Source organism: Notamacropus eugenii, chromosome 1 (assembly GCF_028372415.1).
Source record: "Notamacropus eugenii isolate mMacEug1 chromosome 1, mMacEug1.pri_v2, whole genome shotgun sequence".
NCBI lineage: Eukaryota > Metazoa > Chordata > Mammalia > Diprotodontia > Macropodidae > Notamacropus > Notamacropus eugenii.
In genome coordinates, this window is record NC_092872.1 from 633,785,855 (window position 1) to 633,810,142 (window position 24,288).

The window sequence follows — 24,288 nt, forward strand, 5'->3', positions numbered from 1 at the left end:
GATCGAGCCCCAATAAATGGCAATTTCACTTACTTCATCTATTGTAGACACCTAGCCTGAAAGAGACATACACTTTTGTTCTGCAAATATGGGAAGTAAGACCAAAGGCTGAGGTATATACAGCTGGTCTTTCAGAGCAAAATACCAAAAGTAGCAAGAGCCTTCAAGATGATCTAGTCCAATTCACTCATACTACAGATCAAAAACCTGAGGTCCACCTGGAGTAGGGATAAGAAAATGAAGAGGTAAGACACTAGGGGTCTGGGATATTGCATAGTTTTGCAAACATAGTTGACTGAACTTGTTTTTTAATCTTTATTGCCAGTAAAGGCTTACGAGAAGAGAGGTATGTTTGGGAATCAACATGATAATAAAAGTAAAAAAGCACTGATAATAAAAACAAAAGCAAAACTGAGAACCCAAGAGAGGACATTACTTGTCCAAGGTTACACTAAGCATTTGTGGCACCCAAATCATCTGATGCCAAATCTAGTGCTATTCCCATGAAATGGACCAGTAGGTGATTTGCGGTTGTTTTTGTTCAGTCAATTTTTCCATGTCCAATTCTTTATGACCTCATTTGGGGTTTTCTTAGCGAAGTTCCTGGAGTGATTGTCATTTCCTTCTCCAGCGCATTTTACAGATAAGGAACTGAGGCAAATACTGTTCAGAGACTTGCCCAGAATTATACAACGCATTGTCAGAGCAAAGGAGCTGAACTCAGAATGGTAAAGTGGAAAGTGCCTGGGCTCTCCCATCAGAGGGAGGGGCTCTCCCATCAAATGTCACCTGTGTGATCCTAGACAAATCACTTAACATCCCTGAGCCAAAGTCTCTTTATCTGTAAAAGGAAGGGGTTGGACCAAATGTCTCTGAGATCCCACCCAACTCTAGATCTATGATTTTCCAACTTGAAGTCCATCCCTCTCTTTTCACTACCACTTTCTGGACAAAGCTCCTCCATAGCTTTTTCTCACCCAAAGGAACCCATCCCCCACCTTTGGTTTGCCTTGCTCTTTGGATAATCATACCCACAAATTTCAAGAAAATTAGTTATCCTCTTAGAGAAAGGTTCCTTGGACTGAATGAACTTTACATATTTGTACTTGTTCTGATCAGTTTTTTTAAAACTAAGGTATAGAAATATCACCATCATCATTATTATTACAATGACACTTTATGGTTTATTAAGGACTTTCCTTACCTTTACTACTGTATGAGGTATAAATATTACCTCCATGTAATATTTGGAGAGGTAGAATCAGAACAACTGTGCAACTGGTCTAACACCACAGTTACTAAAGGCTAGAACCATAACTAGAATGCAGGTCTTCTCATTCCCAGTTTAGTGTTCCTTCCATTATATCCCAATGTCTTTCTCATGGGTCACAAAAAACAGGATTAAATTCTGAAACCAACAGAATCATAGAATCTCAGAGACTTCCTGCTTCCACTACTCACCGTCTGGACTTCTCCTCCATGTCCCAACAAGGATCTCACCCAGAAAATGCCTCCACTCTCATAGCCCTTTCTTCCTAGAAGATCCTTCTTCCCATGCAGCCCCATCCTCTGACCAAGTTCTTCCTAGAACCTCTGTTTTGAAGGTGTCAAAGCCAGCCAGGCTGACTGTCTCCCATTCCTCAGCTAAAATCCCCTCAATAATAATCCTGGAAAGGTATCATTTAGCTTTTGCTTCAAAACTCTCAGGGATTGAGGACTTACTACATCCCTTGGGGCAGCCCTTTCCACTTTAAGGCATTTTTAATTTACAGGCAGTTCTTCCTTACAATGAGCTAAAAACTGCATCCTTCCACCTTCCACCCATGGCTTAACCCAATCACTAAGCTGTCACCTTGATAGATTCCCAAGCTTTTTTGAGAAAAAGAGTCTAATACCCAACACTGAAGGTCAGACAGCGCAGGCTCTTAGAAAGACCAAGGAGTTACTACACTGCCAGCAGGAGATAAAGTGATGGAATAACTATTTGTCATCTTCCCAGGTATCAAACACAAGGAAAAGTCATTTGGATATATAATGGCCATAATGACTTTAAGTACAGGAAACAGTTAACTGTGGAGGAGGGTGAGGGAGGAGAGGAAGGGAATCTTTATAGAAAACTTATCTGCTAAAGGTCTGATATATATGTGGAATCTATATATAATATGTATTTGAACTGATACAAATATATATATTTACATCATGTGTCATTTGCTTTATAAATGTTTGTTTAATTGAAATGAACAGACTTACCATGATCTGAATTTCTCTCTTGCACACTTGGAGGTCATGTTCATTGTTGACAAACATGCGTTTGAGGGCACACTTCATCCCATTGCTTGTCCTGACCAGGAAGACAATGGCAAATCCCCCTATGAAAGAAACAGACCATCTTTTCAAAGTTCCATCCTGGCCACAGCTAAGTTAGTTTCAGGCATGGTGTTTGAATAGATAAGACAGAATTAGAGTGGTCTAGGGGGTCAGGACAAAGGAGCTCAGATTTCTCTGAAGATCAATTGACACTACTGGTCAACTCCTGGGCAACAGGAGACAGGGTTCTTGCTTCTGTGCACAGTGAGATTAGAAAAGCATGGAGACAATACAAAGAAGGGCAGGAAGAAAAATCAATCATTGTCCTAACTCAATAAACATTTATTAAGTGCCTACTGTATGCTCAGTGCTAGGTACAAAATGCTGGAGATATAAGTACAAAAATCAACAAACAAAAAGGGAAAATATCCTACTCTCACCTAAGAACAAACCAGCCCTCCATATTCTTGAGAATAATGTCAACATAGGAGGTTTTATTAATGCTGAAGCATTTTCTACTTAGAGCCCTGACTAAATGTTGATAAAATAATGGCTGAAGAAGCTCTGTTTTGGGGAAGGTCAGGGAAGGGAAGCAGCAAATTTTTCTCTTTCCTAAAAAAGTACAAGCATGGCTCATATGGCTCATAAGTCATGGGACACATACTCACATATTATCTGTGCATATTTGTCTGGTTACTTCATTCAAGACCTGTGAATGGTTCAATAACTAAACTGTAACAGAGTTATCCTCAAGGAATGAAAAACTAAGGAAACTAAAGTCAAGGAACTCAGGGACAAACATTTTTGGCATTCCAATGACAAATTATTTTGTCTGACTAAGCATATTTGCTACAAGGGTTTCATTTTGTTTTGTTTTGGGAGAGGATAGTGGTTCTAGTGGAACTTGGGGGGGAGAGAAAATAAATGCTTCTTAATTAAAAGAAATAAAATTTAATTAACAAATTACTAAGGGAGGGTAAGTCATTTAACCTTTGAACCTCAATTTTCTCATCTATGATATGAGGGGTTTTGACTAGAAGGTCTCTGAGATCTCTTCCAGTTCTAGATATAAGAAGGAATTTACATTATCAAGAGTGAGAAAAATCATATACTACACAGACAGAAGAAATACAAAAATAAAAGCAAGGTAGTTGAATACAAAGTTGTTAACAGTTAAGGCTACCAGAAAAGTACGCGCGTGCGTGCGTGTGTGTGTATAAAGCTGAAACATTTAGAATGAGGCAGATTAGGTATCCAAGATCCATTAGCAATTGAACATAATAGCATAGTACTTAACAAACCCAAGGGCACCAATTATTGGGGATCTCAACAAAAACTGCTAGGAAAACTGGAAAGCAAACTGGGATAGACTAGGCTTAGATCATCATTTTACACCATGTACCACCATAAGCTCCTACTGGATACATGATGTAGATATAAAAAGATCATATAATAATATATACATATATATTAACTATGATCATAAACTAATTAGCCTTTACAACTATGGCTAAGAGAAGAGTTCTTGACCAAATAAGGAAAAATGAGACTCATGGAAGATAAAATAAGTTATTTTGATTAAATGTAATTATACTAGAGATGCTTGCTGTGAGCCTTCAACTAAAAAAACTTATTTTATTCACCTATGTAAAGGCCTGGAGAAGTCACAACCTCAGTTTCCTCATCTGTAAAATGAGCTGGAGAAGGAAATTGCCAACTATTCCAGTAAATCTCCCAAGAAAACCCCAAATGGGGTCATGAAGAGTCAGATGTGACTGAACAATAACAACAAATCATCCGTGGTACATTAAATATAAAAGAATAATGAAGATTTTGACAACCCAGGTCCATTTCTATCTTAACCCCAATTAAAAGTATGAGCACAATAAGAATAGATGTTTCCATAGCCTATTAAGGTCTGTAAAGTGCATTACATCCATTATCTCCTGTAATGCCCACAACAGCCCTACCAGAGAGGCACTCTTAGTGTCATTATTTATCCCCATTTACAGATGAGGAACTCAAGTCTTACAGAGGTGAAATAACTTGCCCATGGTCTTACAAAGAGGTGCCAAAGGCTGGCTTCATTCAGGGCAGCTAGATGGCACAGTGGATTGTGTGGACTCTGAAGTCAGGAAGACATCTTCCTGTGATGGTGTTGGGAAAGTAAGTGACTTTCATCTGCCTCAGTTTCTTAAACTCTAACAGTGATGAAAGTACTACCAACTGCAGAGACTACAAGGTTGCAAGGCATCTGTGAAACAAAATGAATAGGCACCAGATGAAAAAAAATGACAGGAGGATATAAGTGAGTTTGGAATTTTTCTGGCAAGGCTATTCAAAGATTTCTACTAGCTGAAGTTACTGCTCACACTAGAGGAAATTAGAGCATGAACAAGAGACAGCTAATTACTGGCTGAATACCTAAGAGATCAGAAAAGGAAGTGCAAATGAAAAGGACTTCAGTGCCCTATGAAAGCAAGAACTCCTGAACCCATGGCAACAGGGCCTGAGAAGGGAGAGAACACTTGTGGCGGTCTGCCATGGTGCTTCCCAAGGGGAGCCGTCACAGGAGACACAAGTAACAGAGACCTCAACATCTGCAGGTATGTTGGATGAGAACAGTCACCATTCAAGTGACCCACAGAGTTCGTCATGTGTCAAGCAATCTACAAATTAGACTTCCTGCAAGGCAAGATGATCAAAGGGCGAAGGGGCACTTGGACCTTTGCTTTCCAACTTTCTATGGAAGGGCAAAGTATTCTCCTGCAGAGCAGAAGAAAAAGAGAGATCAAAGTACAGTGGGAAAAGCATTAGAAGACCTGATTTCAAATTCCACCTCTTGGGATTTGAACCCTGGGTCCCAAAACCCTGGGACCCAGTTTCCTCATCTGTAAAATCATGAGAGTTGGATTACATAACCCCTGAGGTTCCTTCCAGCTTAGATCCATGATCCCATGAAAAAAAAGGATAAGAAGGAATTAGTTTCTAAAGCAATACATAGTGATTCAAATCAGAATTATTTAGGGTTGTCAAGAAGTGAGAAAGGGGAGGAAAATCACGATGAAAGAGGGAAAGATGATGAAAGGCATCTGGAACATCTAAAGATAGATACTGTGTACAAAACTCTTTATAAAAAGGATGGCTCTGAACCTTCTGAAGAGTCAGAGGCCTCCCCTTCCTCCATGAAAGGATAGAGGAGATTTACCAGGATCTGTCTGATTCTGTGGGGAAAAAAAGAGACATGTTTGGAGGTGGTAGGGAAAAGGAATGGAAGTAGCCATATGTCTACTTGAAATGAAAAATTGGGATGCATAGAATCTTCCCATGTACGTATTCAAGATGGGACAGAGAACCCTCTGAGACTTCTCAGTAAAACCTGAGGTCTACCACTCCCTACAGTGATTCATTTTTGAACTGATAATATTGCCAGGAATAATCTGGAAAGAAACTCTAGGAATTACGAATTCTTAGTTAAAAAGCTAAACTAAGATTTGTGTTGTGTTATCACAGATATCAATGGTAGGGAAGAAAATGGATGTTATGGGAAGTGAATAGTTGCTTAAGATGTTGATGTCAGAGAATGAAATTTGGTTTTTTGGACCAAGGATAATACTGAGGAACAATGAATGGACTCTTAGAACAAAGGACGTCAAGACCAGGGAAGGATTTGTTTGCTTGGAGATAGCTGATCACATTAAGTTAAAAAGAAATAGGAAATAAGGAAAGTGCCCAAATACAACAAGTATGGAAGACACTAGAGGTCCTCAGTTACCCAGTAAACAATAAATGGGGAAAAGGGGCAGAAACTGCTCTCTCTGGAGGGGCAAAAACCATACTCCTAGATGCAGATGTCTGTGCACCAATACAGAGAAGGTTTTCACTGTGAGAGAGATGACTGTAGCCCTGTCCTCTACTGGGGTTCACTGTGACCAGATGACGTGAGAGTCTCTGATTCTCATAATAACTGCTGGACATCTCCAAACCACTCTGCCTTCATCTCAAACCCAACATGTCCCACACTCATCTTGCCTTTTCCTCTCACAGAACCTTCCTCTTCTCTAAATTTCACTATTTTTATGCATGGCACCACCAAACTACCTATCATCCAAGTGCCCAGGTTCATAATTATCTTTGACTCTCTCTTTATCTCTCAACCCCCACATCCAAAAAGTCCTGATTTTGCCTCTGCCCCCTCCTTTCTACATCCATTTCAAGCATCCTTGTTCAGTCCCTCTCCACTTCTTAGCTCAACTATTTGTGACAGCCTTCTAATTGATCTCTCTCCCTTCAGGTTTTCTCCTCTCCAATCCAGTTATCAATCCAGCTTCTCTGAGCAATTTTCTTAATACATATATAAGACCGATCACATTACAGCTCAAAACTTTTCAGTGACTTCCCATTGCCTATCAAATAAAATATAAACTCTCAGTGGCATTCCAGGTCCTCCACAACATACCTTTCTAATCTTATTTCACATTACCCCCCCACTTCATATATTCGACATTTCAAGCCAACTACACTACTCCCAGTATTTTGCTGCTGTCTCCCAACTGTCTTTGCATACAACATTATGCTCCACACCTGGAATAAACTCCATGTGAACTTCTTCCAGTTAATATCCTCTTCTTTCTTCAAGGATCAAGTCAGGTGTCATCTCTTTAATGAAGCCTTCCCAGATAACCCTAGCTACAAATAATCTCATCCTCCTCAAGTATCTCATGCCTCTTTATTTGGACCTCTTCTACAATAATAATGTAAAATAGTATAGCCCTATAAAGTTTCTAGAGTGCTTCCACAAAAAAAAAATCCTCAAATCACATTACTTGTATATTACAGTTTTCTATATTTTTATTTTATTTGCTTTTCCAACCCCTTAACTGCCTATAAACTCCATGAGGGCAGGAACTATATGTGATATCTTATTATGCCTAGTACAGTATATTGCAAATTTTAGGCCCTTAAAGATATGTGTTGAATTGAATATTGACATAATGTGTTAATTTTTTTATTTCAGAACTGGAATGAACTTTAGGGATCATACGTAACAATTCTTTTTGTATGAGCTGAGATGAAAAAGATGGGGGACCAAGAAGTTGTGCCATTTTTCATGGTCACAGAGCTGGCAAGTAGCCAAGTAAAAACTAGAACTCAATTTTTCAATTTCCAGTTTGGCACTCTTACCATGAATGCAAAGTCTATATTTCTAATCAATGGCACAACACAATGCACTCCACAAAATGTGAAATCAACAAGCATTTATTAAATGTCTACCGTATATGATACATATACCATAGGCTATATGGGAAAAGGGTACACACTCTACAGTAAGAGACACCTAATTATCTCTTATTAAATAATAATACTGAAATGGAAAAGCAGCTAATCCAAGGAAGCAAATGATCACTATCAATTCCTGTGCATTTTTGACAATGATATATACCCATCTGTGTTTCTACATTTCTTTCTACCTTTCAGTGTTAAGTCAGCAAACATCCATTAAGCACCTACTATGTGCCAAATCGGAATTTCAATGATAAAAGTGTAACATCCCTGCCTTCAAGGAGCTTTACATTCCATCAAGGAAAAGCAAATTGCATACACTAAAATGCACATAAAATAAAAGATTTTTTTGTGTGTGAAGGGGAAATACCTCACTATCCAGATAACTTCAGTCTTAAACTTTTGTTGTGGTTTAAAGATATAGGAGTGGTTTGCCATTTCCTTCTCCAGATCATTTTACAGATGAGGAAACTGAGGCAAACAGGGTTAAGTGACTTGTCCAGGGTCACACCCTAGTAAATGTCTGAGGCCAGATTTGAACTCAGGAAGATGAGTCTTCCTGACTCTAGGCCCAGCATTTTATCTATTGCACCACCTACCTGATTCAATAACTTACCCCTAAAATGCCCTTCCCTTCCTTACCCTTTTTTTCCTTTTCATTCCTCCCCTGGAGAAGCCTATTCATCTTTTCAAGCTCAATTCAAATACTAACTCATATAGAATGCTTCAGAATGTAGGCTATACATGGCACTCTGTTGCATATATATTTAAATGTATTTATCATGTATTATTGTGTATCCAGATTACCTGAAGTTGTGTCTCAGGCTATAAACTCAATTATGGTAGGGATTGTGTCTTAGCTAAACTTTGTGCCGCCTCCAGTGCCCAGAACATGTGTTGGTGTTGGTTCAAATTTACCTCTCTGATATCCTTGTACTCCGGTGATATTCTGTTTGTCAATGACACTTTTTGAGTTATAGGTTCACAGATCAATTATATTATTTAAGTGTTGGCTCCAGTTCCAACACATTGAAATTTTACATATTTCAATTAATGCAATCTAACAGTCAATTACTAATGCTAACCGTTTAGTCATATAGTAAAAAGGCATAAATTATCATTTTAGCTAGTCAGATTTATATTAATATCCAAACTGAATATATATTTATTAGCATTCCACATATTTATCTCAATTCAATGGTATTTCAATATTTCACAGAGTTTCAGAATATTTAAGTTAGAGGGGACCTTAAAATCACCCAGTATAATGTTTTCATATTATTGGTGAGAAAATTCAAGGTAATAATTTCAAGGTCACATAGTTAACCTACAACTCCGATCTTCCACCTCTCAAAACACCTAACCTTTACCAGTGTCTGCAATAGAAAAAGAATCTCGTGACATCCCTTGATATAGCTAAATATATCTTCAAATTTACAAACAAGGATTATGAATCACTGATCTGTGATTGAGACTTTCCCCAAACTAGGGTTGAAATGGCAGGCCCTATAGAAGTGGGATTTCTTTTGAAATTATTTCTGAAATCTGAGGTTAAATATATAATAATACTCAAGTCTCTTTTTCAGTCTTGTATGACTCTTCATGAGATGTATTTGGAGTTGTCTTGGCAGAGATAGTAAAATAGTTTGTCATTCCTTCTCCAACTCATTAACAGATGAGGAAACTGAGACAAATAGGCTTAAGTGTCACACAACCAGTGTCTGAGGATGGATTTGAACTCTGGAAGATGAGTATTTCCGACTCTAGGTCTGGTACTCTCTCTATACACTGTGACACCGAGTCCCTCAGCTGAGGTTAAAATCATCTTCTAATAATATCTTTTTACTTTCATTAGCAATTTGGCTAAGTATAAATAACTTAAAGATGTCAAAAGCTCTTAAGATTTAAATAGAGAATCATGGATATTTTTTATCCAATTCTGCCTTTCTCAAAGCCAAAGTGATCTTGGGCAAGTGACTTCTCCTTAATTTCCTCAACTGTAAAATGAGGGATTTGGAAGAAGACTTCCAAGGTCCCTTCCAGCTCCGGAGCTATGGGATCTTAAGATCTCTTCCTGTAACTTATAAACACACCATCTAACTAACAGAACTGATGCTGAAGAGATGTCTAATTCAGAAAAACAAAAAACAGTCCCTTTCCAGAGCAAGCTCTATAAAGTGAGCCTAGTGGCTCAGGGCTGAGGTCTCTGAGATGGGCACCTATCGATGATGGCGGAATTAAAATCCATTCTCCAATGAAATAATCTTTATAAACTCTTAAGATTACGACAGCACCGATCATTGGGTGGAGTGGGGAGAGGAGTCTTAATGTTTAGTTTCAAGTAACATAAATTTGGAATAATATTAAAAGAACCTCAGATTAGAGTTTGATTGGCATCCCAAATTCTTGCTTTATGCCAGGGATAAAATGGTCAGAAAGGATGGAAATCCAGTATATTTTTCACTTCTTGTCTGTACCTTTCTTCCTATTTGCCAACATTTTCAGAACTGGCTTGATGAACTTCAAAATACCCTTGTAGGCAAATGCAAAAAAAAAAGTCTTTTTCCCTCAAAGAGGTACAAAGAAAATAATATTAACAATAATTGGGAGCATCTGAGTGGTGCAGTAGATAGAGCACTGGTTCTGGAGTCAGGACCACCTGAGTCAAATCAGTCCTTAGATACTTGACACTGACTAGCTGTGTGACCCTGGGCAAGTCACTTAAACCTGATTGCCTCACAAAAAACTCAAAAGCAAAACCAATAATTGACCATCACCTCATCCGTGTGAACATACTCTACCTCAGATTTCATAACATCGCTCCATTCTGGTTCTCTTTCCATGTCAGACTGTCTCATTATGCTGCCCCTTTTCTGGGCCAGCATTCTCATCTTGCTCCCCTGACCAGGAATATCCCCCAAACATATCCCAAGGACCCTATTCTACACCTCTCCCCTTTTCTCTCTATCTTCTCTTGAGTGATTTCAACAGCCTCCATGGGTTGGATTATAACCAACATGTACACAAATGATTTACAAATCTACATACTCAGTTATCACTTTTCAAGAGTTCCAGTCTCACTCACATCACCAACTACCTGCTGGACATCTCCACATTATAGACATCTCAAACTCAACCTGACCAAACCCAGGTGTGCTGGCACACCCTGGAGGAGCATTCCTATTGACCCTTTCTTGGAGGGAAAGTGGTGTGTCAAAGGGCGTACTGACCTTACTCTCTGCAAGGCTATGATTAAGAAGTGAGGCATGTTGTAAGGAAGCTAAGCTATATTACAACATAAAGAACACTTACCTTTCACTTACTTACAACTTCACAATTCGGCCCTTCTTTCTTTCCAGTCTCCTCCACCACTCTACAGTCCAGACAAAATGAACTACTTAATGTTCTTCACACATACCATTCCATCCCCCAGCTCCATGCCTTTGTACTGACTGCCCCATATCTAGAATGTTCTCCCTCTTATCCTCTACCTCTTTGAAGACTCAGCTCTAAGACCACATCCTGAAGGAGACTTTTCCAGATCCCTCAACTGCTAGGGTCTTCTCCTCTAAGGTTATCTTCCAACAGGGGGGCATCTCCAGTCATCCTGATCCATACCTGGCCACTGGACCCAGAGGGCTCTGGAGGACAAAGTGAGGCTAGTGACTTTGCACAGGCCTCTCTATCCTGCATCCAATTCACTTGCAAGTCATGGCATTAACTTCCTGATGTTATGTTCGTATGTGCCAATTTATGAATATGCTATATGCTCCATTAGAATGTATGTTCCACTCTCAATGTTTGTCTGGATTTAGACTTCTCAAAGTGCTCCCTTATACATTTTCTCATTTTTGCCTTAGGACAAATTCTATAAAAGGAAAACTCTATGAAGATTTTCTTTATCTAGAAACCAGGGAATTAAGAGGTTAAACAACCAAGAGGTCACAGGCAGTCAACTTTTGGAGCTGGGACTAAAATCTTACCTCTTGACTCAGTCTAGTGATTTGTCCTCTACAGACCTCTCCACTAGGGAGCTCCTTAGTTTCACTGGAACACATAGAGACCTACACAGCTAGTAAGTACTTTTCCAAGAGCCTTCTCCCATTGGGTGAAGAGGGCCAAAGGTTTCTGCTGGGAGGAAAATTGGATAAATTGGCTAATTGGTTTCTTTCACTATAAAATAAGGGGGTTGTTTTACATTTGACGGTCCCTTTCAATTCTAATATCAACTGACTCTATGACTAAACCCAAGATGCCACCCCAAAACCTAAATAACAACAACCATCATAGCACTACTGGGGCTCAGAACTGCCTTGGCAGAAACTTGATCCAGAAACAAATGTTACCACAGAACCAAGCTGCTCAACTGCGTTCTGCATTATGCTGGTGAGAAGATTGGGAGGCAGAACGGATTTGAGCTGTCATGGTGCATGGAAAGCAGAAGTGTTAAAAGTTTTGGGAGGGGAGGAAGGGAAGAAAAAAACTCCAAATTTAGGATTTGAATAGTAATTTGAACAGAGATAGGATATTACTGGGCTTCTGGAAAAGATTGGAAACACCTGGAACAAGAAGGGAAGGAAATTCACTAGAGCAGTGATTGCAAGATTTGTTGTCAAAGGAGCTTTTGTGACAGTTCTCTGACACATGGATTCTTCTTGGAGAATTGTGAGTGCTTAAATGTCTTCTATTTTCTTCAGTTTCCTTATCCCATCGAGGAAATGGAAATTGCTTCCCCCTCCATCATAAGAATCCTTATCCCTCAGCTCGTAATTTTACATGGCTCTCCTAGTTTTCTAAGGTGGAAGAAAGACTTGAGGCTAAAGGAGCCACAGATACATCAGTTTAATTCAATTCAATTCAGCAAACGTTTCATTAAGTGCCTGCGATGTAGAAGGCATTGCCTTCAGGATTTGGGATATAAACATGAAAAACCACATACTCCCTAGGAGGAGTGATCCCATGGCACATGCACCCTTGCTCTGTGAAGAGGGATATGCCCACTGGCCTCCCCCTCAGAGAGAATCCCTTGATTTTACTGAGATGACACAACTCCCAATTGGTCCTCACAAATTCTCATGACCAGGAATTGATTCAGAGGGGACTGACCACTGAATTGGGGGAGGACAGACTTGTAGGGGCCCTCCTCCCTCACTAGCCTACAAGACCTGGAGAAAAGTTCCAACCCCTCTCCCATCTCAGCTTTTTCAGTCAGCCAACAAACATTTATTAAGCAGAAACTGGAGTCAGGAAGTGCTGAGTTCAAATTCAGACTCAGACACTTACTAGCTAGAGAAGGACACAGCAAACTACTCCAGTATTTTTGCCAAGGAAACCCCAAATAAGGCCATGAAGATTCAAACACAACTGAAATGAATGAACAACAACATACAATTATTATCTCTTCTTATCCTCATATCAACCTGGTGAAGTAGATGTTATTATTATCAACCCCATTTCACAGGTTAGGAAACTGAAGATGAGAAAGGTGAAGTGACTGGCCCAGGGTACACACTTAGTAAGTGTCTGAGGCAGGACTTGAACTCAAGTCTTCTTGACTCCAGGCCCATTCCTCTACCTACTGTATTACTTAGCTGACTCTATATCATGCTGTCTCACTAAGCATCTTTTCTGATGCTCAGGGCACACTACCAGCCTCCCATTCACTTAGGCTCAAAAGCCCCCAAATCATCTCTGAGTCATCCTTCTCCCTGAATCTTCCTTGCATCCAATCAGTTGCCAACTCCAGTCAGTTCTATTGCTTCATCTCTCCTAGATCAGTCTAATATCCTAAGAGGTTTCCTTACCTCTAGTCTATGCCTTCTCCACTCCATCCTTCATAATATTTCCTCTGATCAAGAGTTTACTCAAAACCCTTCAGTGATTGTCCTTTCAGATAAACCCTGGACCCTGACATTCCAGGCCAACTACAATGCAGCTCCAATCTGCCAGCCCAATCTCATTTTACAGTACTTCCCCTTGACACATGCCCATTTTCATGTCACATTGTTCCATCTCTTACTCATGCCTCTCCTCAAGCTTGGAGTGTACTCTCCGTCCTTCAAGGCCCAACTCAGGAGACTCCTCCTTACCTGACCTCTCCCCTACCTCTACAATCTGGCTAAAAGTGTTATCTCCCTCTTAAACGTTCTCATAACACTTTGCCTAGACCTCCCTTTTGTCCTAAGGACCAAAGATTTTAGGTTGACTTAAGTCCAGTAAACCCTTTCATTTTACAGGTGAGAAAATGGAGGCCCAGAATTTATATGTCCTTCCCAAGGTTACAAAGATAGTAAGAAGAGGACCTGAAATTTGAACCCAGGTCTTCTGACTCCAAATCTGGCGTCCACTCTCCATCTGCTCAAGCGCCATGTGTCCAACTTCCACTCCCTCCACCTCCATTACTTTTATATATGTTTTTTTCAAAACAAGTTTGCATTAGGAATACCCTTGTACCTCTAATATCCAGGACAATGTTTCGAACATACAGTAGGTCATAGTAAATACTTGCTGGATGAATGAAAGAAGGTACGAACAAGTGAATATGGATGAATGAACAACTTTCACTGCCAGTGAGGGTGGAATGAAAGGATGTGAAAGGGAAGAGCTTGGCAGAGGGCTCCTGAGGGCCTGCAGCAGTCTCCAGGAGCAGGAGCTAGCAAAGTCTTGAAGATGGCTGTGGCGTTGGGGAATCTAGCTGGGAGGCTGAGCTGCTGGCAGATGCTACTGTTGACAATATGCCCGTCTTTGCTTTGTTCATGTTCAAGGAAGGATATTGACAAGACTTTCAAAAGAAAAATCATAATCCACAAATCCAGAACAGATGGTGAAAAGCATGGCAGGGATTTTACAGAGAAAAAGGTCAACATGATGCATTTGTCAACATTTTTTAAAAAGTTAATGCCTATTTTCCAGCTCTTTATTGGGAATACAAAATTGGGTGGCATTTTCCCTTGAGTAGAAGGGGTAACCCTGTCAAATGGAAAGAATACTGGACCACAAGTCAGCAGATGTGGTGCTAGCTGTAAGACCATGGGAAAGTCACTAGGTTTCTAGGGTAATCGCACCTAATACTTACAATGTGCTTATTATGGGCCAGGCACTGTGTTTAACATTTTACAATGATCACCTTTGATCCTCACAAAGTAGGTGCTGTTTTTTTTTACAGATAAGGAAACTGAGGTAAACAGCAGTGAAGTGGCTTGCCCAGGGTCACACAGTTAATAAGTGTTTGAGGCTGGTTTTGTAGATGAGCCTCTATTTCCTCATTTGCAAAATAAGGCTAATTATGTCAGCTCCACCTACCTCACCAGGCTGCTGTGAGGACCAAATGAGACAACATGTGGGAAAGCACTTTGTAAATTACCATCAGGGCTTGTCAGCATCACCCCTACACGATGACTGATTTGGAGCTGGTTGTTCCAACCCCCTCATTACACACCTGAGAAAATCAGAGGCCAAGAGAAGTTAAAGTCACTTGCTCAAGATCACAAAGGTAGCAAGAGGCAGAGCCAGGATTTGACACCAGGTCCTTTGAATCTAAATCCAATCTTCTTTCTACCCACGTACTCTGGCTTCCCTATTTTGAAGCTGTCTTGAAACTTAGAACCAGAGAACATCAGAGATCAGCTAGTCCAACCCCTCCCTCAAATAAGAATCATCTCTGGCAAAACTTCAGGTAAGTGACCATCCAAGTCTCTACTCAGAGACCTCTAATGCTGAGAAACTTCATCCTTCTTGACATACATACCCCATTCAGCTCTGTCAAGAAAGTTTTCCTTACTTAGGTTCAAAATCTGCCTCTCCATAACTTCAACCAAGTGGTTCTAATTCTAACTTCTGAGGCCCAAAGAAAACTTTCCTAAAGCAATCTTTCAAACATTTGAAAACAACTATCATCATCACCATTACTATAACCATCATCCACTTTATCTTAATTAACATTAATACTTTAATAATTGACATTAATAATTCAAAGTTAGCAAAGCACAATGCTTGATATCAACCTCCTATTAGTCCTATTAGAGAGGCTGAGTTCATTTGTATGTCACAACAAACCCTGTTCAGCATGCTGTATTGTCTCTCATGTCTGCTCTCTCCTCCCCAAGGCTTTTCTTGAGTTCCTCTAAAATAGAATGTGGTAGCAAAGGAAATGGGGCAGCTCAGCTAGGTGGTATCTATCTAATGATAGAACATTGAGCTTGGAATCAAAAAGACTCATCTTCCTGAGTTCAACTCTGGCTTTACAAACTGTGTGACCCTGGGCAAGTCACTTAACTCTGTTTGCCTCAGTTTTCTCATCTGGAAAATGAGCTGAAGAAGGAAATGGCAAACCATTCCAGTGTCTTTTGCAAGAGAACCTTAAATGGGGTCATGGAGAGTCAGACATCACTGAAAAACAATTTAACACCAAGTGAGGTAAAATGAGTAAACCTTTTGCAAATGTTAAGGCTTTGCAAACCTTAGAACACCATATAATTGCTGTTGTTGTTGTTGTTATCCACAGAATGTTCCAAAGTGGATAGCACCACTAGTACGCTGACAAATTGAATATTGCATTGAATACAGGAAGAATGAAGAGGTAGTTTTAAATCAAGAGGTATTGGCTGGATCCTGCATTGGCAATGTTTCCCTCAATTTAACTGTCATAACATTAAATAAGTCTGTTCCAACCAGTGATCATGTAACAAAAAGGGTGCTTAGAGCTAAAATTCCCCAGTCTTTGGTTAGAATGCTTAAGAAAATGATTCCCTCAACAAGTCACTACTTCAAATTCCATAAGTAATAACTTCAAAAACAAAACAGAAAAATTTCTATCTGCACTTCTTGCCAAGTCATTCTCTTCTGGGGCTTGATCACAACATAGGGGTAAACGATCCTGGGTTTTCCCAAGGCTAGGTGATTTGGCAGATCCTCCACCAAATTAGAAAAAGATTTTGAGGATGGAGGAGCCTGGGGATAATCAGTGTATCTGTCCCCAGAGGACTAGCCTAGCAAAGAATGAAGAGGCTCAAAGTCCAAAGGTTGATCACTTAGTGATCAGTTCTATTTTGGCCGCCACTACTCATAAGGAGCTAAATGCTGCACTGCTAGACCTAGAATCAGGAGGGACTCATATTCCTGAGTTCAAATCTGACCTCAGATACTTCCTAGCTGTGTTATCCTAGGCAAGTCACTTAACCCTGTTTGCCACAGTTTCCTCATTTGGAAAATGAGCTACAGGACAAAATGGCAAACCACTCCAGTATCTTTGCCAAGAAAACCCGAAAAGGGGGTCACGGAGAATGTGTCACAACTGAATAACAACTGAACAACATTCTTGTTATCATGAGCCCAAGTTTCTCTACTATTATAAGGTATGAGTGCTTCCTGGCACATTATATTCTTCAAAGGGAAAGGATGACACTGTAGTAAGTGGGAACAAAGGCTTTCAGCTTGAGTCACAATATGGCACATATTTAATAAATGGAAAAAATACCCAAAGGAAAAGAAAAATATGGTTAAAAAATTAATCAGCATCCTAAAGAAACTGGAGATTGTTGGTTTCAAAATTTGGGCATGCTGGCTACTTTCTCCTCTTACCTCCTGGAAACAGTATGTAGTAGTCAGCGACCATGTATCAAACACATCCAGGTAATACAGAGGGAAGACTAAAATTTGCAAAGCACTGCTGGCTCTCATCTGATCCCCTCAATAACATTGTGAGGTGGGTGCTATTATTATCCCCATTTTACAGATGAGGGAACTGATGCTCCGAGAGGTCAATAGAGTCAGAGTCACAGAGCTAGAAAGTACTTTTGTAGAATCTGAACTCAGATCTTCCTGACTCCAAGTCCAGCATCCTATCTGCTAGGCACTATACACCCTGTTAGGCAATGGCAAAGATACAAAGGAAATAATATGTGGTCCCTGCTCTCAAACAACTACTAAGTCATGTAAGAGCTTACTATCCTGATTTCAGAGAAACCTGGGAAGACTTATATGAATTGATGCAAAGTGAAGTGAGCAAGACCAGGAGAACATTGTACAGCAATATTGTAACAATGATCAACTGTGAAAGACTTAGCTACTCTGATCAAAGACAATGATCCAAGACATTTCTGAAGGACTCATAATGAAAAATGCTATGCACCCCACAGAGAGATCTGAGTATACTGAAGCATAATTTTTTTAAACTTTCTTCATTTTTTCTTGCCTTTTTTGGCAATATGTCTAATATAGAAATGTTTTGCATAACTTCCCATACATAACTGATATTACATTGCTTGACTCTTCAATGGGTGAGGGAGAAGAGGAAAGAAGAGAATTTGGAACTCAAAAACCTTTTTAAAATTAATGTTTTAAATAAATAAATTGTTTAAAAAAATAAAAAACCTTACCATCCTGCTCACATTTGAGACTGATGAACACTAATGTTTGATCACTATATTATTCCAGAGATAGTCAAAATACTTATCTTGCCTCATATTTTGGCCTGCCAGAGGCTCCAAAGAACAAATTCATAGGTAAAATAGCTTAGTAGGCCTGGCATTAAGCACACTCATGCACAGAGTTTTAAATTAAGTTCAGCATACTAGTCAAGCAACTCCATTAACTATTAAAAATGTTTGTAGTTGCACATTCAACCTCATGCAGACTTTTCATCAAGCCATGCCTCCCTACAAAGCAGGCCATTGCTGAGGCCAGCACAAAGCCAGACAGCTGTGAAGTGGGGCATTCAACCTATAGTTTTAAGAATCTAGTTCCATACTACACCCAGAGGGCTATAAAAGTGTGCATGCCCTTTGATCCAACAATACCCCTACTAGGTCTGTATCCCAAAGAGATCATAAAAAAGGAAAAAGGACCAACTCTTTTTGTGGTAGCAAAGAATTGGAAATTGAGGGGATGCCCATCAATTGGAGAATGGCCGGAAAATTGTGGCATATGAATATAATGGAAACCTATTGTGCTATAGGAAAAGATGAGCAGGCAGATTTCAGAAAAACCTGGAAAGACTTACATAACCTAATACTCAGTAAAGTGTGTAGAGCCAGGAGAACATTGTATAAAGAAACAGCAACATTGTGCAATAACCAACTTTGATAGATTTAGCTCTTCTTAGCAATATAATGATATGAGACAATTCCAAGACTTGTGATGGAAAATGCTATCCACAGCCAGGGAAAGAACTATGGATTCTGAATGCAGATCAAAGGACACTGTATTTTCTCTTTTTTCCTCTCTTGCTTTTTTCCCTTTTGTTCTGATTCTTCTTTCACAACATGACTAATGTGGAAATATGTTTAATATAGTGGTACATGTATAGCCTATATCAGATTGCCTGCTGTCTTGGGGATGGGGAAGGAGGGAGAAAAAAAATTGGAACTCAAAATCTTAACAAAAGTGAATGTTGAAAACTATCTTTACATGTAACTGGAAAAAAATACGATACTATTATGCTGTGGGAACAAAAAAGCTAGTTCCATTCCCAAGGCTACAACATACTTGCATAAGGATCTGAGCTATACAAAAAGACTTTGCTCATAATAATCCTATTAGATAGGTATGCTACATATTATCATCATCCCCATTTTAAAGAAGAGGACACTGAGGTTTAAATAGCCCATGGTCACACATCTAGACGGATCAGAGACAGAATTTAAACCCCTGATCTTCTGACTTCAAAACAATCAATGCTCTTTCCATTATACCACACTGCCCTAAAATACCATACGATTATAACATAACTTCTGACTGAGATTAAATAAGTGGTCTCGTAGCTTACATGATTTCTCAGAGACTATTTCAATTGGTCAACCTAGCATCACCATTTCCTGGTTCCTAACTAGATTCCCTACGTCCCTATCTCTACCTGTTCCTGCTTTCTTCAAGGCAGGCCTCCTAGGACACAACATTATAAGGCTGGACCCTCAAGAGAACACCTTGGACAATGTAATCACCTGACTCCCTCAATGGACCTCTCTTCCACCACCTTAAACTCTGCTTAGATTCTTGCTTAGTGGTTAACCTACTTCCACCCTTTCATGTTCTCCCCATCCCAGAGATTCTGAACCCTCAACTGCCAATGTACTAATAATTAACCTCATTCCCCTGCCTCAACTGACTATTCCCTCATCCTACACCCACCTCAACTTTACCCCTCCCCCAATGTCCCACTGTAGATGTACCCACCCTTTTCACTCTGCATTCTGAACAGCCAGATACATAAATGAACAAATTTCCTTTTCATCCTAAATCTTTTCCTTTCTTATGCCACATTCAGAATTGAAACAGCTCAAAGGAAATGCAGGATGCGCAAATTTAGAGTATCCACTCCAAATGTTCACACAGATTATTTATGTCCAACCTGTGGCACAACATTACGAGCTAGCATTGGTCAGCCACATTGAAACTTGACTCTAGCATAGTGATGTCACTTTGGTCCTTTCTGAGAATGACGGACAACAACCCATCCAACTCTCTACCCTTTCACTATTTTCTAAACATTCTACAATCTAACTTCTAAACTCACAATTCAACTGCTAGTGCCCCCTTCAAAGTGACCAGGGACCTCCTGATTCCTCTCTGGACCACTGCTCACTGAAAATACAAGATTTTAAAAAGAACAAATAAATGCAGTTGATCAGCTGTATAGTATCAGAAATGGCTCTGACATTTCAAACTAGGACATACCACTAGAAAATTAGTGATAGCTTGTGGGAGCCTACAAATCAGAAGAAAGTAAGAAATTCTGGGAGCCTCTTTTTTACAGAACTTATTTCTGAACATAGTCTATCTCCCAAATAATTTGATAGTACTGAGAAAACCAGCTTATTTTGGCAGTGCTTGCCAGTCTCTACCCACGAATGCCAGTGAATCAAATAACAGCTCCCCAAGATAATCAGAATAAAAATGGATTGACTGTCTCATATGTGCTAATACTTCAGACTCTAATACGATGAATCCATTCCAGACCTTTCAAAGATCTTACTCATTTAGCCATTGCCTATACAGTACAAGATTTGGATAAACAAATTTCCTTCTGACTTATCATCTATTTGTTCCTTCAGAGAAACAATGTTCCCATTTTTTGCTAATCTGAGGGACAAGAGAGCTGGCTCTTGCTTAAGCAACTATACTTATCCAACTTGAGGAAGCTAAGTTAGCATTCAGAAATGCTTTCATCATCTTTCTGCCAGGCCACATTCCCTTTACTGATCTAGCAAATGCACCAGGGTGTTATTCAAAAGAGGAGCTGTTATTACAAAAAAGAAAGAGAAAGTCAGGACTTTCAATCCTGTTATGACATTAAAGATACAATGCCCAGAACTGTATTCAAAGTCAGACACAAGGGAAAAGAAAGTGTAGTTTTGATGTCTTCCAAGGAAGAAATTTTAGAGTAAGCTACCTAGAGAAGACACTAAAAGGAATTACCATTCTCCTTCACGCTCCATTCGTCCAATTGACCAAGAGCAAACATTCACATGAACTAGAAGAGGAGATGTCAGGTTTTTGTGGCACAGATAAGACAGATAATGATTTGAAAGGTGCTAAGAAGTCAAAGAAAACCAACAACAGTGAAGATTATCTTGTGGCCTTCCCAAAGTCACACAGGTAGAAAGTGGTAGAGCCTGGAGAAAGAGGCACTTGAGCAAAATTTAAGATGACATATCAGGAACTTGAAAATTAAACTACTTTTAAACTATTTAATAGAAACTACTAAGATACAGAATTAAAAAGATCTCCCTCCACCACCCAGCAAGCTCTGCTTTCCAGAATGACTCCTACTCCAGGAGTCCAGGGTAGGTTTTATTGCAGCCTGATTCTCAATTCCAGTTATATATATTATCAAAAGTTTGACATTAAGCAGATATACTGCTTTCTTTGAGCTACTATACATGTTCATCTGCTATTAATCAATCAACAAGTTTGATTAAGAGCCTACTATGTACCAGGTACTATGCAGTGTACTAGAGATACAAATATAATAAATGGAACAATCCCCCCTGAAAGCCTGTATTATAATGAAGATTATTATTATTGTTGTTGGTCATATCACCTGAAGATCAAACATCTCCTATGGCTCCCTTTAGACTAGACTTCAAATTCTTTCACATGCCTATGGATCTCTCTTGCACCTTCCCCGCCCCCCCACTGTGCACTGGTGTCTTATCCCTCTGCTACAATGTAAGCCCATGAAAGTGGGGACCACCTCTTAACCTAAACTTTGTATCACTCCCATCTCCTAGCACAATACTTTAGTTTTTAATGGAAATGCTTTGCACATTTAATAAATGTGTTATCAAATGTTGTTGAATAATAACATGATCTTCCTCCAGCATTATCTAGGAGTGAATGTTTCATCCACACAAGTTAAATTATCCAAAGTTTACTCTTCCAAGCACCGAAACTTCTTTTTAATTAACTATTATTGATGGAAATCTTTTGAAAGTGTATTGCATACTTCCCAGTCTTTTTAAATAGACTGCAACGAACATAAGTTAACCTTTTCTTAATGACTCAGCACCATCTTATGAACATCCGGAAAGAATGAGAAACAGAAGACTTAGTTCCAGTCTAACCAATGCCCACTCTACCAACTCACTGTTGACTTTCTGAGTTTCAGTTTCTTCATCTATAAAAATGGAAGGATGAGGTATTTAAATGAATTACTCTCTAAGGTTACTTCCAGGTTCAATTTTTTTTTTAATTTATGGAATAAAACAAGTATTTTCATAACAGAGTATAATAAAAGATAATTGCAATGAAACTGCAAAGCTATTATGTACAACTTCTTATTCCTTTTACTTTAACATTCTTTAACACTCTGATTCTCCCATTATTCTCCTTGACAGCAAAAACCATCCCTTTTTCTATTTGTATCCCCAGTACCTGGTACAGTGCTTTGCACACAGTAAGTGCTGACTAAATGTTTCATTCATTCATGAGAATATAGAGAAATCATATAGAAGCTTCTTTGTCAGATTGTCAATTGCAACTTCTGTTCCTGGGAACATATGCCTGCAATAAATAGTCCTCCTTTTCTATTTCCCTACTCTCCCCTCTTTTTAAATAAGCCAATGCTTCTGATCAGCTAGCAGCTGGAAAACCAGGTAAAACTCAGGTTGTCAAAAATTGTGCATTATTACAATGTGCTATATCAGGATGGAGGACCATTACAAACAGTTTGAAAAGCAATATAACAGTAAGCAACATGAGTCACAAAGCCAACCATGTCCTTTAACCCAGTGATTCCACTGCTAAGACTTTATTCTAAAAAATACCTTTGGGGGGAGGAGGAAGAAAAAGGTCCTATATTTTTAAAATATTCACTACTACTTTATTTGTAATAGCAAAACACTAGACATAACCTATATGCCAAATGAGAATGGCTAAATAAATTGTGGTATATTCCTGTAATAGGATATTATAGAGCCATAAAAATGGTAAACATGATGCAGATAAGGAAATATGTTAGATAAAACCTATATGAAGTGCTACAAAGTGATGTCAGCAGAAGCAAAAGTGTACATGCACTCACTACAGCTGAGGATATAAAAAGGCAATATAGAAATGGAACTTCAGACAGATTTGGAAGGAGGCAGAGCCAAAGGAGCTTTGTTTGGTGCCTCTTCATTTCCTTGGTTCTACCCTGTTAAATGCTACCAGTTTTTGGTAGATTTTATTTCTTACATGTTATATTTATGAAAAGACAGATTTTGAAAAAAGAATCTCATATTCATTAAGAGCCAATAGGAAAAAATGAATGTTGAATTTTTTTTAAGAAAAACATTATCACTAGCCCCCCAGGTCAGAGGGGGCCTTTGTTGTTCAGTTGTCTTCTGCTATTGTTACTGTTATTTAGTCATCTGAGTCACATTTGACTTTTTGTGAACCCATCTGAGGTTTTTTTGGCAAAGAAGCTGGAGTAGTTTGCCATTTCCTTCTCCAACTCATTTGACAGATGAGGAAATTGAGGCAAAGGGGTGAAGCGACTTGACCAGGGTCACACGGCTAGTAAATGTCTGAGGCCAGTTTTAAAATCAGGAAGATGAGTCTTCCTGATTCTAGACCCTCTGCCCAAGACCACCTTGCTCCTTTTCAGGTTTCAGGCAATATTGAAAATGGCTAAAACAGCCCCAGTTATGACCTCAGGACAAGTAAGAATATCACCATAACTTCTGTGTATCACTTTTTCACATTTCATTTGATGTGAGATCTTCACAACCATCCAGTGTGGTAGGTACAGCAATCGGATGACATCAGGTATCCTAAGAGTTGGGTAAAGTGAGGCTTACATGAGATGAATAGGCTTATCCAAGGGATAAGGACCAGTAGAGGCAGGGGCAGAAACCCACACCTCCGTGCTAAGCAATAAAAACAGCACTGGAGTTGGAGGCAGTGGAAACATGGATTCAAGGCCCTACCTGCCTTAGTTTCCTCATTTATAAAGTAAATGGGACTAAGCAAATATACTAGAGGGAATAGAGGGCCATATCGTGAAGAGGGTTAGGAACATAGTGAATATATATATAGTGGATAGAGTTAGGAAAATCTGGCTTCAGGTCCTGCTACATACTGTGAGACATGAGGAAGTCACCAGCCCTCCCTCAGTACCCCCCTGACCCCTGACTTACAAAACAGTTACCTCCCCCATTGAAAATGTCACAGGTCCTCCCTCACCCCATCCCAATATACAAAAATGTCATTTGTACCTTC

The 24,288-nt window shown here is 39.4% G+C and overlaps 1 protein-coding gene and 1 long non-coding RNA gene across 19 annotated transcripts in view; one reads left to right on the forward strand and one right to left on the reverse strand.

Annotated features, from left to right (window-relative positions):
- Positions 1-16,254, forward strand: part of LOC140520899 (uncharacterized) — a 44,227-nt gene extending 27,973 nt beyond the window's left edge. Inside the window, exon 3 of the long non-coding RNA XR_011972698.1 lies at positions 16,094-16,254. This is a non-coding gene — a long non-coding RNA (uncharacterized lncRNA). The remainder of the gene's footprint in view (positions 1-16,093) is intronic.
- AAK1 (AP2 associated kinase 1) overlaps positions 1-24,288 on the reverse strand; it is a 335,873-nt gene that overhangs the window by 159,091 nt on the left and 152,494 nt on the right. For all 18 annotated transcript variants that reach the window (XM_072635329.1, XM_072635330.1, XM_072635338.1 and 15 more), the window contains one exon: positions 2,251-2,369. In XM_072635329.1, the coding sequence (XP_072491430.1) occupies positions 2,251-2,369 (119 nt within the window). The remainder of the gene's footprint in view (positions 1-2,250; positions 2,370-24,288) is intronic.